Source organism: Dicentrarchus labrax, unplaced genomic scaffold (assembly GCF_905237075.1).
Source record: "Dicentrarchus labrax unplaced genomic scaffold, dlabrax2021, whole genome shotgun sequence".
Classification (NCBI taxonomy): Eukaryota; Metazoa; Chordata; class Actinopteri; family Moronidae; genus Dicentrarchus; species Dicentrarchus labrax.
The window spans coordinates 5072675-5090663 of NW_026136717.1; the positions used below are offsets into that span (position 1 = coordinate 5072675).

General features: G+C 40.9%; 1 protein-coding gene across 4 annotated transcripts in view; it reads right to left on the bottom strand.

The window, feature by feature from the left end:
- The window catches only part of LOC127349506 (RAS guanyl-releasing protein 2), a 39358-nt gene that overhangs the window by 19060 nt on the left and 2309 nt on the right, over nucleotides 1-17989 (bottom strand). For 3 of the 4 annotated variants that reach the window (XM_051375314.1, XM_051375311.1, XM_051375313.1), the window contains exons 2-9: nucleotides 9651-9781; nucleotides 9310-9412; nucleotides 8961-9017; nucleotides 8517-8648; nucleotides 7833-7983; nucleotides 6489-6662; nucleotides 1728-1844; nucleotides 997-1278 (exon numbers count right to left, since the gene is read on the bottom strand). In XM_051375314.1, the coding sequence (XP_051231274.1) occupies nucleotides 997-1278; nucleotides 1728-1844; nucleotides 6489-6662; nucleotides 7833-7983; nucleotides 8517-8648; nucleotides 8961-9017; nucleotides 9310-9412; nucleotides 9651-9720 (1086 nt within the window). In that variant the 5' untranslated portion in view covers nucleotides 9721-9781. The remainder of the gene's footprint in view (nucleotides 1-996; nucleotides 1279-1727; nucleotides 1845-6488; nucleotides 6663-7832; nucleotides 7984-8516; nucleotides 8649-8960; nucleotides 9018-9309; nucleotides 9413-9650; nucleotides 9782-17989) is intronic. The other variant, XM_051375312.1, reaches the window with a different exon arrangement.

A 17989-nucleotide genomic window follows, 5' to 3' on the forward strand; every position in this document is an offset into this window, starting at 1 on the left:
AGAATCCTCCTGTGAATCTGCCACAGAATATCCTAATTATGATTTAATGGTGATTGACAGGAGTGTAATATAAGTCAAAGAGATAAAACAACACTGAACAAACTACTATATCACTGTACTGTCACAATATATTACTGTGATCTCTTTAAATAAAAGGCTTGCTGAGATTTAAAAGATTCTGCTGAGATCCTCTTTCAGGTCATTTCCAAGCCAAACAGTCTGACAGCAAAAGCCCTTTGGTCTTTAATCAGGATACAGGAACAGACAAGAGGTTTCAGTGCAGGTTAAAAACTTAAAGTTCAGTGAAGTTCAATGAAGAGATGCTGAAACAGGACTCATGACTCTTTGTCTTGAATACAAATACAATCTAAACAATGGATTTCTACCAGATAATATTGTTACAGTAGTCAGACAAGTATGTAGAAGTAAATGCATTAATCCTCCCTGTATCTCTGAATGTCTGTGATAATATAATGTATGCCATCATCTTTAATTATTACTTATTACTGTTTGATCAAACCTTCTTCTGACCTTTTATAGAAGTCAGACAATCCAATTGATTTGATGTTGTTTATTGTTAAAATGCAGTAGTAAGCAAGTAAACCCTGTTTAAGACAATTTACTGCTGTAAGCATGAAGGTTCATGCTTTGAATGCTTTGGTGTCATTTGTGGCCTTGGTCTGTACACAGATTTTGTCCCTGCTGGCTATTGTACGGTTTGCCTGACCACAAGCCAATCAAATCACAGCAGAACTAAATCTGTGTATCAAACAGACTGGACACAAAGTTTTTCCTCCTACTTCACTGCTGTCTGGGTGGTTAATGAGTGCTTTCGAATTCTGTTGCGCTTCATGATGAATAATAAACTCACAGCACCTGATTCAGGACCTGATATTACCCGTTGCAAGCTGTTCTTTGCAGTGTACATCTTTAATTCAAGCCAAACATTTATCTTGGACACTGCAAATACATTTTCTGCCCAGTCTTTGCACTCACCGTAAGCAGGTTGAGCAGATCTGTGTTGGCATCGATGTTAGGCGATGTGGTCTGGATCAGTGCCAGCTCTTGAAGGATGGCGTACAGCTGTTGGGTCTTAGTCAGATTGACCCGTGTTTTCTCTTTGTCTGCCCAGTCTGGCAGCGCCACATGCACGGCTATCAGGTCTTTCAGGTGCACGCCGAGGATAGGGAATCGAAAGCCTGAGCATTCGGAGAAGCGCTTGCGGTATTGACTGTAGTTCCCACATGATGTAACCAGTTCAATGAGGTTGTTAAAAACCTGCAGGTTGAATGAATGCAGTTGGTTGGAATTAATTTGAGAGGAAAGGATAGACAAAATGGACAGGGATAAGAAAGGAGTTGGTAGGAAACAGAAAATCTCAAGAGAGATTTATTTAGGAGAGGCAAAAACATTTTGAAAAACTTTGCTCCAGATGGACTTACATAACTGACAAGACACTGTAACTCCCCCAACTGTTGCATTCAACTTTCCAGTTATATGGCTCAAATTCATATTTCTAAAAAGCCAATGTGTAGGAGTAGTGGGCACAGATAAGGAGCTTGGCAGCTCACACGGGGGAAATGTGGATTACTGAATCAAGATTCAATATCACTTGTAAGCTAAGTGCATCGACATACTGTGAACACTGAATTTGTCTGGTAGTGTTTGGCTGCAGAAGCAGGAAATGGTTCAGTGATGGTTGAGAGGACGGTAGCATGCTACTGTACCTTGTTGGTCTCTGCACTGATGTGGGTCTGCGTGTCTTTGAGGCGAGAGATAGAGCTGTTGCTGAGGCCGCCTACCACCGCCATCAGTGTGTTGAAGTTCTGCAACTGCAGCAGCTTCTGTCAACGACAAAGGGGGAGATATTATGAGGGAGGCTGAAAGAGGAATGCATAAGCCACTTCCAAAAAGAATTTCAGGGAGAGCGAAGGTGGTACAGGTTAAAAAAAGATTTACAGTATAGGGAGTCAGAAAGAAAGAAAATTGAAAGCTTTGGAAGAAAAAGCCAGAGACTTTTTGAGTAGTGTTCAGCAGCCCACATGCACATCCACACATGAACCCAATGTGAGTCTACCAAGATATTACCGAATGTTCTAACCTGTCTATGTCAAACTTAAGCTAACACTTTGTGAATGGCACTCTGCAGGGCTCCATTCTGCCCTTCAGCCTGCATGGCATATCACTGAAAATCAATGGGGTCGCAGCTGTGTGGGAGGGCTGCCAGAGGGGATCATTTGATTCAGCTCAGACACCCTTTGCAATCAATTGGCAAAGCAGTGTGGAGGGCAGCCCAGCATTTGGAGAGTAGGTTTGACTAAACTGCATGTGCAAGTGGCCGCCAGCGAGGCCTGAGAAAGGTTTCATTGTCAACACACTAGGGCTTTCCATCAGTTGTAGAATAAGAGCCGTGTGTACGATAAGGCTGGGAGATAAAGCTCATCCTCTTGTCAACCAATTGTTATCACATAGCCGACTGGTGATGTGTTGTGTTTATCAAAGCCAGAAGGCATAGACCACATAAACATATTGTGAAATGAATTACATTGGCTCTTGCCAATGAGCAGGAAAGGATATTTTTTCATTTTAAATTATAATGAAGGTCTGTGCAGTCAAGAAAAAGACTAATGAACATGAGTCATCTGTAACGCGCTCCCAACATGAAGCTGAAATGGGACACAACCAGCGCACCCTGAGGGAAGCTTTGGGAAATGTCAAGTAAATCGAGGTTACCTTCTGTGCTGCCTCTGAATACATTTGAAATCAGCTTGAGCATAATTTTAGTCTCTGCATGTGCTCCCACTTAGCTACAGAAGTTTGAGGCATGTCAAATTGGCAAAGAATTAATGATTGGATTTTCAGCAGGGATGTTCTGTCTCTGATGTATCTGCACAAATGTTCGTCCATTCTGCATGAATGACACATGTCCACAATGACTTCTGGACAGTTATCATTGGTGAAATTGAAATGGTGCTTGAAATGAACAGAAGGCAGTTTAGTTTAAGACGGGAAAAAGCAATTAACACAATAGGCAAAATGTTTTTACCTCCCACTGTTTAAAGTGGCAGTATATGAAATAGTATTGTGAATATGAAAAAGCAATGAGCAATACGACTCTCGTCTTCTCTTATGGTCATTTTCAAACAGCTTTCTCATAACAAAACTCAGCCCTGCCAGCGGCTCTGTGAGGCTGTTGTCAGGCACACAAGTGCTTTGAGCTAAATGCCGACATACAACATGCTCACAATGAGCATTAAACAAAAAGTACAGCTGAGGCTAACAGGAATGTTATTAGTTTGCAAATATATTGTCATAAACCAAGCTGTTAGACAAACTAAACATTTGACTTGATATCAGCCCTTTTACATTCAGTCGCCTTACGGTTTTTGTGTGAGAGGAGTGAGAAAATTGTACTCTTAACAATTTGCCATGCTCTCTATGTACAGTATTTATTAAAAAAAAATCTAAAAGATAAAAACAAAAGAGGATTCTGTGTATTAATATTTGGAAAGGAGGATAAAGAAAAGAAGATCAGGAGGGAAGGAGGCCAGAAAGAGGTCATTCTCAGGACCTCTGCAGCTCATCTGTCATAGTAATTCATCCCACACAAGGCTGGTCAGAATCAGCATCTGTCTCAAACACTAAGTTTCACGAAACACTGGAAAAAGTCCAAGTGCTGAATATTAAGGAGGGTGAAAGACTTAGAAGAGCTGCTGATGGGCTCCCCTGACAAGAGCCCTGCTGAGGTGTTGGAGCACTGGTGTATTAAGACAGAGGGAGGTGGCGAAACCTGCAGAGACCCTGCTAAATAAATAATTAGTGACAGAAGTTTGTTCTGCAGAGGATGGAGAAAGATAGAGGCATAGTGGGTATGGGACTGAAAACAATCCAGGAGCAGACCTGCAACAAGTAATGAGGAATGTAGCACTGCAGGCAATCAGGATGAAAATGATTTTTCTGAGCTTTCTATGGTTGACTGAAGCTCCCTGAAGGAGAGATTGGTGAATTGTCACATAGAGAGAGAAACCAGCACATCTGGCAGACCAGAGCAAATGATAACGTCAAACTGAAATTACAACAGTTAAAGTGAAGCCCTGGACGCCATTTAAAGGGATGTTTCTGTAGTGAAATAATGCCAGTCTCCAGACATATGGATAGAGACCCATATAAGGCAGTAAACTGGCAGCTTTGTTTGGGAATTGGTGGGGAGAGACCAGATTAAGATTAGGATTAGAGCCATCTTGACCTGTAGATGACCGTAGATGATTTCAGTTGATGAGGCTAGATTTGAAGAGATACATGGAGAGATAAAGGACAGTCTAAATTTGGGCATAGTTTGAGCTTTGTTAGACAAGTATTTAAATAGATAGGGGATAAATATTTGCAACAGACAAAGGTTTGCCAAATGTGCAAAAAACAACTGTGTCCCAAAGATGAATGAGTGCAAGGCTCCAGGGATAGCAATGTCGGTCGGTTGAAACTTTCTTTTTGAATGTGAAATATAAGCTACAGCTATTGGATAGATTCCTGTGAAATGTGGCACAGATATTCAAGGATCCAAAAGGATGAATCCTAAAGATTTTGCCCCTAATAAGGTTACCAGCATGTCAAGTTGTTCACTTATTTAGTAAAATATCTTCAGCATCAACTAGAAAGATCAGTACAACTATTTGTACCGATATTCATGGCTCTCAGATGATGAATCGACTGGTGATCCCCTGACCTTTCCTATAGTGCCACGAGCAGGTTGACATTTTTAGTATAAAATGAAATGCCTCAACAACTATTCGAGGGATTGCAATTAAATTTGGTACGTTAAGGATCTTGTAAGGATGGACTGTAATAACTTTGGTGATCCTCTGCCTCTTAATTTAGCATCATCATCAGGTCAAACTTTAAATTCATCCAGTTTTTTTTGGTTTATGACTAAACTACATAAAAAATTCCTAACAGCTGTACTTTGTCCTTAGTGATACTTAGCAAATGGTAGCACACCTACTGAGGACCTTCTTTGATACTGTTAAGGCATCAGCCATTTTCTTTTGAGTGGTCTGCTGGAGCAGCAGCATCTCAGCCGTCGACAGGAAGAGACTCGACAAACCAATCAAGAAGGCCAGCTCTGTCCTGGATTGCCCCCTCCACTCAATGCAGGTGGTGGGAGAGAGGAGGATAATAGCAAAGCTCTCATCACTGATGGACAATATCTCCCACCCCATGCAGGACACCATCACTACACTGAGCAGCTCCTTCAGCGACAGACTCCTTCACCCAAAATGTGTGATGGAGAGATATCGTAGGTCCTTCCTTCCTGCTGCTGTCAGACTGTTTAACAACCAGCACTGCTCCCAGTAACCCCCCATCTCACATAGTGTTTTTATTTAATTATTTCCCTACTCTTACTGTTTTTTATACTGTTTTTTCTCTATCCACGTTGCTGCTGTAACATTGGAATTTCCCCATTGTGGGACAAATAAAGGAATATCTATCTACCTACACACTAAACTAAGCTGGTGGACCTGGTAAACGTTCCTTATAAATGTATTTTCACTGGGAGCATGTTAGTATGCTGATGTTAGTATTTAGCTTATAGCACCGCTGTGCCTAAGTACAGCCTTACAGAGCTAACTTTCTGTAGTTAGAGCAAATTTAAAGTTACCCAAAATGTACTGCAGTTTGCTTCTTTGTTTCCCTCCAACCTTTCCTCTGTACCTGATATTTTCAGCTCATATAGAGATATATTCAGCTGTGAGTCATGCCAACTGCACAGACTACTCTGTTGTAGGATGCATTATTGATTTCTTTCTAGCCAACAGCAAGTGCGCATACTGTATAATTAATTAATGACACACTATGTCTTTTATATTCTATTATTTGTAGCAAATAGCCAATTATCTTTTAGGATTGCTACATGTTGTCGTATAATTGTGAATATTTTAGATGTAGGTGATTTTCATTCTTTCAAAAGGTTTTAAATGCTCCTCCGTTGTTCAAGACAAATTTACAACCCCCTAGGCCCATAAAAGCCAAAAATGCATCATCAAAAACTAGAATTTCTTCATTCCTGGAGATGCACGTTTCCCTGACAGCAGCATTATCTTAAAGAGCTCTCAGTAGGCCTCCTAACATGCTTATACCTCTAAAGCCGTTTTAAATTAAATTCACTTTTTCACGCAATTTGTGCCACCTAATGGTAAATGATCGCATCTTGTGTTTTGTGTGTGTGTGTGTGTGTGTGTGTGTGTGTGTGTGTGTGTGTGTGTGTGTGTGTGTGTGTGTGCGCAACTCATCAAGTCTCCACCGTGACTTTTCCCCTTCTCTCCAGATCTCTTGGTTTAATCTCCACTTCACCTTTTTACAGATTTTCTCCGAGGCTCCAGGCAATCATCTCCTATCAGTCTGCTTCGACATGCACCCTGAACCCCACAACTCACACAAACATCGCTCTATCTTAAAACCTTTGCAGGTCTTAATGGGCCCATCGGACAGACCTGTGCCACTCTGATGAAGTGGGAGATGACGGCAGCTCTCTGCGGGGCGGTGGGCTTGCTTAGCACCATGAGCTGGATCCACTGGGAGACGCTGTTAAAAAGGGTGATGAAACGCTCCAGGATGGGGTTATCCACTGTGCAGCCGTGCATCACAAAGCTGTGATAGTCCTGAAACTAAAAGGAGAAGGGAGAATTGGTGAAAAACATTCTAGTATTTTTATGAATCCTGATGATTGTATCCTCAGACATTTTGCTGTTTACTTTGACCATGATAGTTATATCACCAGCAAAGGTGATAAATTTGACTAATTTTGTATATGAAGGACAAAGAAATTCTGAAATCAGCTTACAGACAGATCATAGCTAGGTAAGCACTTTGGCTGTGTTACAAATTTGGGGTGTAGGGAACATGGCCATTTACCAGGCAGGAAATGTCCAAGAAAAGACACAATTGAATTGCTTTTTGGGAAATGTAGGATCCAGTGTTTTGGAGCTTGACCTATACTTGAGATTAAAACTCAGAATATCTCAGCTTCTGCTGTTTTTTTAATATGTCGGTTTTATGTATTAGTGCAACACTAAAACGCTGGATTAGCAGTTTAAAGGCACAGTTCAGTTGGGAAATATGCTCATTTGCCTTCCAACTGAGGGGAGATGACAAGGTTAATATCATTCTCATGTCTTTACAGCAAATAGGTAGCTGGAGCCAGCAGCTGGTTAGCTTAGGTTAGTATAAAGACTGTAAACAGGGGGAAACAGCTGGCCTGGTTTTGTCTAAAGGGAAAAAAATCTGCCATCCAGAAGATCAGTAATTAACACGTTATCGTTCGTTTGTCCGTTTGTTTGTTCGTTCATGGGGAATTATGTGCTTTACTATTTCTTATATCAAAGCAGCCAGCTGGCTACTTCACTTGCAGCCAATCTTTAATTTGGGAAATATAATATTTCTATATTTCTCTCTATATCTATTGTGGCTTCCATTATGGCTACTTTTTTGTTGTATACTGAACCAGAATCTCTTTTAGAAGAGAAACAAAGACAAAGGCAGGACAAATCACTACCACTGCCCCCATCTTGCCACCAACACCATCACACTTGAATAGATTTTCTAAAATATACTATTTAAATCAGCACAAACCCAGTCATTGCCTTAGCTTCCCAAAATAACACTCAAAGAGCAAAATGTTTCCAGACAACAAATATAATTACTGCCAGTAAAAGTCAGATTTCAACCACGATTGCTTAGCAACTACAATGAGCCGGCTGCATGTAAAATTAAATTCAAAAGATTTCAAGAGCTGTAAACATCACACTACATGCACAGCTTCAACAGCTTGAACTGACCAGGATCTTGCAGAAGGATTTGTACTCCAGGTAGGTCAGGTGTTCAGCCAGTTCACAGGAATCGAGGTGGTCAAACAGCAGGGACATTTTCCTCTTTTTGGACACTGATGGGACACGCTGAGTCACCTGTCGCTTCCACTTATATGATGGCCTGAGAGAGACAATAAAGCACATAAAAACTGTAAAGGTTTTCTCTTAGGTATTTTGGAAAACACCATAACAGATTATGAGGATCAGCTTTATAGCCCTTCCCAGGTTAAAGCTGCTTCTACAGTGGCATTAGATATCAAAGCAAAGTTATGATGAAAGATCAGATTACATAGTATGCACAGTAATTAAAATCCTTGAGTCCTGTAAAACATGAGAGATACTGAAGCAAACTACAACTATAGAATGAAATACATTTATTTGTTGAAGGTCATTCCCTAATTTGCAAACCAGCTGCAGTAAGTCACAGATCTGCTCCACAAAGCCCCATCCATATAGGAACACTAAAGGGATGTTAAGGACACACAGAAATGGCTTTTATGGGAAATAGAGAAGTCGCTGACCCCGCATAGCACAGCTCAGCAATGTCTGAGAACAGGCAATAAAAGGGCACGCTGACATAAACACCCGCAGACAGAGACATTCATTCACACTGTCAACAACACACACACAGCTTTCAGCAGCCACTTCACTCACACACTGTCGAGGTCAATGAGCTGACTCTGCCTCTCGTTGCCCTCGGTGGTCAAGAGGTCTTTAAAGTCTTTGATCTGGTCCGCCAGCTCCGGGTTCAGATTGAACTCTGCTGGAAACTCAGAGATCCAGTACCTGGAGGGCAGAACAAAGAGATTAAAAGAGAGGGAGAGATGATGAAAAATCCTGGAGGAAAGAAGACTTGTTTACATCCACACAATAATCTGACTGTTGCCAACACAAGAAGCTTAATACCCTTCTATGATTTTGCTGGTTTATATGATGATAAAAAGTGACTCTTTACCAAATAATACAATTTATGTGTGATGTATAATGGCTGTCAATAGTCAACTGAAAACTCCCAAACCAATAATTCAGGTACATCAGATCAAAGTTCAGAGAGCAGTGGCACGGGAAGGGGTAAAGGAATGAATGACAGTTTCTTACTTGACAAGGTGGCATATTCTTGTTCGGCGCTCAGCAGTGCAGCTATCCTCTTGAGATCTGATCCACAAGTCAAGGCGCAACTTTGCTGCAAATTTCTGCAAAACTGTAACTGTTTCTACCCATTTTCAGACTGTGACAAATCTTATTAAGATTTCAGAAAAAGATCAAGAAAAAGACAGACAGCACACTAAAAACTGTTATTTCTCAAACTTCCTGGATTCTTTTTCATCCCAAGGCCCTACAAAATGATTCGTCTTCGATTCCATTGCTCTGTCAGCAGGATGAAAAGAGAATGCCACAGAATGCATAATACATCTCCAAGGTAGCAGAAAACAAAGGTGAAGGATACTTGAGGACTAGCTTCTTAGCCATGTCAGTCGAAGGGATGTACCAAGGTTGCATCATGAGAAACATGCGAACCAAGGGAGTGTCCTTCAAAGCGCCCTTCTCATCTATAAGAAGAAAACACATGTCACTCATCATCAGGAAGATATAGCAAGTCCCGGCACAAGCTGTCTCTCTGGCAGTCAGTGTGCAAGTCATGCCTCATCACCAGTATGCACATTTCTGCAGAAGACATCTTTCTAAATTCCATATAACTGACAAAAATACACAAAATACATCAGTTGTTTTTATGGTTCAATTTAGAATACAGCTAATTATCAATGAAATAGTGTTCAAATGACCAACCGAAGGCTTGGATACACGCTTCCACAAGCTCATCCACTGTGGCCGACTGCTCCGATAATATGGACTCCATCGTTCCTTTCCTCTCTGTGTTTTCCCTCGTTTCTCTCTCTGGTTTCACTCTGGTGCCTCTACTGAACACAAAAGAAGATGAAAACGAAAGGATCAAAGGCGAGCAAGCAAGCAAAAGAGACTAATGATGAAGCAAAGAGAGAGAAAATTAAATTCATATTGGCTGCATGTTTGGAATAGTTGTGTGGTCAGTTGTATTCCACACTACAGTGACTGTTTACACTACATTTAGGGCTATCTGTCTGTCAGTGTCATCCCCTGCTGATATGATGGCTTGATTAGACCCAACAAATTCAAGGTGTCAATCTGTGAAACCAGCAGTGAAACCACTTGATGGAGCACAATTTAATTGGTCCAGCCTTCTGCGGAGAGTTTATATGTCTTATTATGGTATTAAATACTGAGAAGCTTTGCATTCATATGACTCCTGGTGAAATGTAGGGACTGCTAATACGTAAAAGAATAATAAAAATATGTAAGAGTATTTCCTTATTTCCTTAAAATGAGTACTTTTACTTTTGACATTACAATGGATTATCAAGGACTTTCACTTGAAGTTTAGTATTTTTACACTGTGGTATTGCTACTTTTACTTGATCTAATCTCCATCTAAGGTATCCTCCAGCACTGATAAAAATACTGAAATTTTTAAAATACCATATTGGCTGGCAGCTTCAGTTTAAGTGATATTGTTATCCACACTGGTCTTCCATAACTTCCATAAACTTCAATAATATCTGAATTCTAGTTTACATTAATACATCCATCATTTTTTATGACTAAGAACCATGAGATGGTTAACGTGTTAAACCAGTACAAATGTAGCATACAAATAAGGTCATTTTGATGACCAGCTTTCACTTCAATGCGGCTTGTTAGAGAAAGTGATAGCCACCAGCACAATCAACAGGAAACCACAATTTATTATCAGTTCTCGTCATGCTCTGCAGTGTACAAAACAATACAAGCATGTACAAGCAAGTATTCAAGGTCTATTAGCAAATATTTGGACTAGATGATGTCTATATCGTTGTATTGCATTTGTTGCCGAAATTCGAGGTCCAGTGTGTAACATTAGTGTATAACAATTATTAGTGTATAATCACCTGAATATAGGAATCGTTGTGTTTTTGTTACCTAAGAATGAGACGTTTTTATCTACAGACGCCTCAGGTCACCTTCCATGGAGTACACCATGTTGAATCGCCATGTTTCTATAGCAGCCCAGAAGAAGAACAAACCAAACAATGGCACTACATTAGGGCGTTTGTGTTTTTTGCGTATTTCATGGCCACCGTAGTTTCTCCTTTGCACTTGGAAGTGGTGGGTGAAGCGAGGATGTTGTGATCTGCAATTATTTCGCTAGATGCCACTAAATCTTACACATTGGACCTTTAAGAAAGAAATGTATACTGGTCAATTTTTCTTGGTGACTGAGTAAGTCCTCGCAGCAGGAAACCATGGCAACCAAAGCTTACCATCCAGTCACACTTTCACAACATATACACACACCTCTACACACAACGCACATGCACAAAATGCATGTTTTTATATAGAGAAGTCTGGTTTAGGAGCAAGAGAAGCCCGAGGGAATCTTTTTTTATTTATGCTATAATCCTAGATGCGTTTATTGTGTCTGAAGAGGTAAAATACACTAATCCTATCTTCTATATAGGTTACAGCTTAATCTGAAGGTAAAACGAGAGATAAAAGAAGCCACAGGATATTTTTGTCATTGCTGATAATTGTGAAGGTAAAGTTAGTTGAGGTTATACTTGAGTGAACAAAGTTAGATCACAAAATCCACAACAACAGACACCACCACTGCATCTGCTAATGGCTTTTCAATGTTGTGGTTCTGTGGCAGAGTGCGAGAAGGGTGTGATGAGTATGTGTATGTATCTATTGTGCCTGACACAATGAAGCCTTCTACTGCGCTGTCTCTGCTGCAACGTGGTGGGCGGACACACTCAATTACAGGCTTCACAAGCTGTCTTAGCCACACAGACACACACACACACACACACACACACACACACACACATTTCTGCAGGGATGGAGAGAAAAGAAAAGATATGAGAAAGAGATGGTAGTATAACCGTACAGCTTCAAACATCAGTCATATAGTACGAGTGAGCCAAAGTCACTACGATGATAAGTAGGAAATAGTAAGCTCCAAATCTGTGCCTTAATGAAGGACTTGGTCAGATCACAGCGAGATTAAGTGTACAAAAGTGACAGACTGACCACAATCAAAATGACGTGCTGCTGCTATAGATAGACATGAAAGTTGCTGGGAGGGATGCTAAGGTCACCGCAGGAAGTAGGACTGAGCAATAGAGCAGTGCTGTATCTATGAAACCTCAAAGAAAAAAAACCACCAAGACCTGTGGCCTACAAAAAGCAGCAATATTCTTAGTATAGATAACAGTTACCGCTGCTTACACTCAATGATTATAGTAGACAGGAAAGAGGCCTTGGTGTCTATTATGGCCACACAACCAGGGTTATTATTAAGAGTCATCTAGATCTGAGCTGAAATGCATTTTTCTGTGATAAAACGGGCATCTGTTTCACTTTCATGTTCAGTTCAGAACAGCCTGTCCTCAAGATCCGAATGAGGATATAAAACTACTGTCTGATGCAAGGACCTCCTGTCTCCATCCCTCAGGCAGTCACACTGAACAAAAAGAGAAGTGGGGGGGAGGATTCAGTGCCACCTGCGCAAAGGTTGAACCTGCTTTCAACTGAGTGTAGTCTGGCACTGCGGCACAGGCTGTGCCCGTCTTGATGATGATACTATCTTGCCATCTATTCGAATACACCATTCATCATCCCGCTGACAGGAGCTCTTTGTCGCGACCCAGAGAACAATATTCTCTGTGCTTTCAGGAGACCTCGAGGTCTGATTTATTCTTAACAAGCTCCCCCTTCTGTCTTTCTTTTCCAATCTTTAAGTATTTTCCCCACAGTGTGATTTCTGATACTGTTCTAATAGCTGTGAAGCGGTAAATTGATTGTTATATAGCGCAAACTGTTAGAGCTTTGGTGTCATCCTTGGTTGCCTGGTGACGACGATCCAGGGCCATCGATCAGGCAGATTAGGGGTGGGCTGGGGGCGCAGCGGGGATAAAGGGATGTTGACGCGGGGGCCTGGTCAATCCTAGCCATGCAGAATCGGCAGTGGGCATTGAAAATGTCACATCTTCTGTCTAGAAAGAGACAGACAACTTCTCACTGCTGTCCTTCTCATTCTGACTATTATAGCCACTAAACAACATGACAGTGTTTACCACTTTGTTGTACCTGTAACACATCCACATATTACCTACTTGTTATACCAAGAGTTAAAGAGGTTCTGAACCACTGTAAAAGAGCATTTTTTACTGCACAAATATGCACATATGCTGTATATGCAATAACACTGAGCAGAGCTTGTCTGCCTTGGACAGTTTAATGTAGGGCTGCAAATAAGTTACATTCATATTAATTCATCTGTTGACTACTCGGATTCATTGATTTAAGGCAGCCTACAACTAATTAGATTACTTTCATTGCCGATTAATCTGCTGTGTAATTTCTGGACTCATTGTATGGTGTATAAAATATCAGAGAAAAAAGTTTCCTAGAGTCTATAAGACGTCTTCAAATTCCTTGTGTCCGGTCCAAAACAACAAAGATACTTCATTTACTCTCACATATTAGAAAGAAAAGTAGCAAATTTTCACATTTGGGAAGCTGGAACCAGCTACTTTTTGTTGCAAAATTAAACAATTACACAGTACATTGATTATTAAAGTTGTCAATTCATTTTGTTTCAGCAAATGCCTGCTGCTTGGTCAGCGGTCCAAAATTGACAGAGTAATAATCATGGTGGCAAGCACATTTACTAGCACAGACCAACACATTCAAATAGAATTCTTAAATACCTGTATAAAGTGAATATAAATTATTTTGTGTATGCCAGCTTTTGCTTGTCTGATTCACATTAGATTATGTTAAGTATGCCTTCCTGCGAAGCCCGCACATCAGAGGGAAACTTTTCAGGTCTTAGAATTGACACTAGCACTGATTGATGATGAGACACTGACAAACCCACAGACAATGATATCCATCCTGCTATTGATATTCCCACAATGGGCTCATTTCCATGGTAGTAAAATACCAAGAGCTAATGCACAGTCACCATACAGCCATTGATTTAGTCTCATCCTCTCCCCACTGGCATTTGGGTAAAACAAGTTTGATTGATGTTTCCACATGCGGACGCATTTATTCACTCTGATTAGTGGTTGGGCAGGCACTGAACACACACACACACACACACACACGCACACACACACACACACACACACACACACACACACACACACACACACACACACACACACACACACACACACACACACACACACACACTGACTGTTCATTCTGCCTCACACAAACATGTTAAAAGGTTCTATCTCCAGCAATTTTAACCACACTAGTAGTGGCTCTCTATTGAGAGCTATGTGACTAACATTACAATACACTGAATGACCACTGCTGTTGGTGAAATGTCATCTAGAGCCACGATCCGGTCAAAACAATTTGTCCAGTACTTCGGTTTATTACCAAAAACCTACAAAATAACAACAATAAGGTAACAATAAAGCAGTGTTTGCACTGAACATCTATTTAAATATATTACATGTGATTTGAATTCTGTATATTTGGCATTTGGTAATGGTATATACCAATATAAATATACAAGATACTCTTCAAAGAATTTGACATTTATTTGGTTTGTGGCCTCTTTCTTACATCAGACTTATTGCTGGTGCTTGTGCTTCTAAAATAAACACTACATTTCCCATAAAGCTCTTGGCTTTTTTGACACAGAGGATGTTTTTTTCTTTAATATGTGTCTCCTATTCAGCGTACGTAGTGTGGTATAGTGTGCAGTGTAGTTCCATTATCACTTTTCTGGTGAGAATAATTGTTAGGTTTAGATTTCCAACAACAAATCCAACATGGTGGCACACAGTGTAACTTGTAGTTTAAAGGCTGGTGGATGCAGACAAACTTGTTTGTGTGTGGTAACTATGAAATAACTTGAAGTCTGAAATAAATATGGTAATTTATTGAGTGTAACTTTAACTCCAGTTTCCAAAGTCAGAGCTGCACTTTGGAGCTTTATCTCATCTTTCTGTCGAGAGGCCATGTGGATAGAATTACAAGCCTGCAAAAACACATACACACACCACTTCTTCATATAATACACACCACCCTTATCTCCTGCCCAACACCGCCTAGTTTGTTTCGGGAAGTTGCAGCAAGGGTGTCGCATGAAGGGACAGATATAGTTCTTCAGAGGGGCCTACTGAGCGGCTGGTGGCAGGCTCTATTTACAGACTGCATGGTACTGAGAGCAGGAAGGGAAACATTTCCTTTTCCCTGGACACGCAGAATGCCACATCGGTGGGGGGCACCGGCTGCAAACTGAGATTAGCAGCTACAGTTGTTCCTTAGGGAGGGAGGAGAGGGGGAATGGGAGAATGGGAGATAAAGAGGGTGACCGGGAGGCAGGAAGAGAGTGTACACCACCTAGTTTCAGCCCAGTCAAACATGGAAAGCGATTGTTGGCTAAAGAGGGGAAAAGATCAAATAGGGAGGGAGAGTTATGATGGAAAACACAAGAAAAAGAAAAAATGGAGCTTGAATCTGTCTCAAAAGCAAATGGAAACTGATACTATATAAGGCAAACAGGACTTTTTCATAATCTTGAAATAACAAAAAGAAAGTCAGGGAGAAAAATATGTAGATTTCACAATGTCTTGTTGGGACATTGCAGCTGGCAGAGTGTAATGTTTTATAACATGCCCCGAAGTGAAAAAAGTCACGCATCCTGTTCCACATCTGGCACACTCTCACATCTCAACTTTCTGACTTCAATTGAAAAGTGTAATGTGTGTCAAACAGAAAGTGCGCTGTTCTAATATGTGCCTCCAAACACAACCATGTATCACTGTTACAGATTGTTTTTACTGCTTTGTTTTGGGACTTCCTGCTCAAACTTCTTGTCCTTTTTACCAGATGTGAAAGTTTGCTTCATAACAAATACCGGAAGGGTGTGTTGGTATGTGTGTGTGAAATGTGTTGAGTATATGTGCGTGTCCACACTTTTTAAAAAAAACCTTGTTAAACACAATCTCATAAGTATGCAGCGGGTTTGAGTTTATGTGATGAATACTCATTACTCTTTGAAAATGTTTCTCTCTTTTTTTCCCTTACCCTGTCAGTTATCTCCCTGACACACACACTTCCTTGTCAAGCTCTTGCTGTGTGATGAGTGAAAGATGAGACCACATGGTGTATTGTGTAAAAGAGCCGATGTGACAAATCATCTTTTGCAACAGAACATTAGAGTTTGTCTCACACAGTGAACACCCAGTTCACTTATACAGAGCATACCGAGGTCAGCATTCATTTTCTGCTTTTCTGCAGTACTGACATCAGGAGCCTCACTTCCTGTTGTTACTGAGTGTTTCTTCTGGGTTAACAAATTCCACGTAATGACATTACATTAACCACAGAAATATTCGTCTTTGCAAGAATAATGCATTTAGCAGATTTGAGCAAAATCTGATAAATGGCTTGACGATTTCTATATCCACAAATAAAAGTAATAGTTCGACATTTTGGGAAATATGTTTGCACTTAAGTTAGATGAGATGATTGATACATATCATGTATTTTTCTTTTTCATGTTTCCTTATCCTTAAAGGTAAGCTTGGCTAGCTGTTTCCACCTGTAAAGTTACCTTAGAATAAAGACTGGAAATGAGGGGAAACAGTTGGCTAGGCTCAGTCCAAATGCAAGAGAATATGCCTACCAGCACCTCTAAAGCTCACCAGTCAAGATGCTATATCTTGTGTGTTTAATCGGTACAAAAATCTAATGTTAAAAACATGATTAAGACCAGTAACTTCTTGAACTCTCCACTGGTTGCCCAAAATGTTTAACTATTCCTTTAAAGTTGAGCTTAATTTTGTGCAGAAACACAGAGGTAAGGCTCAGACACCAAGTGATGCTGAATTCATTTTCACTACTGCAGGTTTTCTAAGAAATGTGTGGTGTGCAGAACAGGGCACATATTGTACATCTGGAGACCAGTTTGTTCTTCAGTGTTTATGTGCTTCTCTCCCTCCTGCCTGTTAGGGTTGCGCTCACTGAGCAATACAGTGGCTTCATACAATAGTCATTCTGAACTAGTTTCATGTCATGTGTGAATGCCAGGAGTTTCACATTCATCTAGCCAGCCTCTTCATTATCCCCGCAGGCTCACCGTTAGCTCTGGCTAGTTCCTGTTTATGTATTCCTCCCTAAAACTGCTCGCATCCCTGAGCAGACCACAAAACCCCCACAATTTCCTGTAGTCAAAATACACAATTCATTTTGTGCATTTAGTGAAGCGCTTGACAGATTACAAACGGCAAACAGACTGAGTATGAAAACAAATGAATGCACTTTTTTTGACTGCAGGTGCAGGATACCAGAGGCATAATACTGAAAGTGAGGCACGCCTAACATCTGTAGCACAGAAGGATGCCAGTCGGCTGAAACCTTAATTAATCACACCCATGCAATCACCATCACTGCTAATTCACTGCCTTTAGTAATCACTTCACTAGCTAAGATACAGCAGACAGTGAGTTTCGATCCGCCTTCCCACCACGCTCATCCACTACTGTGTTTCACCCTGACTGATTTAATTCCAGCCACAGCGTGATTTATAGCTCTTCAGGTCCGACACTTTCTCTCACCAGCTACTCCTCTGCTGCTGCCTCTCTCTTCTGCGTCCCAGCCATGCCTTTAAAGGTGAGGAGAGCAGGAGTGCAATGACAGACTGAGATTTTACAGGGTCCGTGCCCTTTCATGGGAGGTGACGAGGGAACAGAAACATCCCAGGAGAGACAGAGAAAGAGTAGGGATGACGGTGAAATGAGTTTGTAAAGGTTTGCGCTGAATAAGAAGTGACCCTGTTTGCATTGAGAGATGTTACATTCGCTCACAATTGGATGTTTTTGTTGTGATAGCCACTGTTGGCCTGCCAAGTCAGTGGGAGTCAAACCAGATCTGATACTCCACGTCTTGAAATTCTCTTTTCACACACACTCTGCAGTTTTAATGAATTACTCCAAATGTGCTTAGTGTGAATACAACCAAGCAGGTGAAGTGAGAAAGGTTGGCACAGGTACACGGAGGGACTGTGGAGGATTAGCTAATGA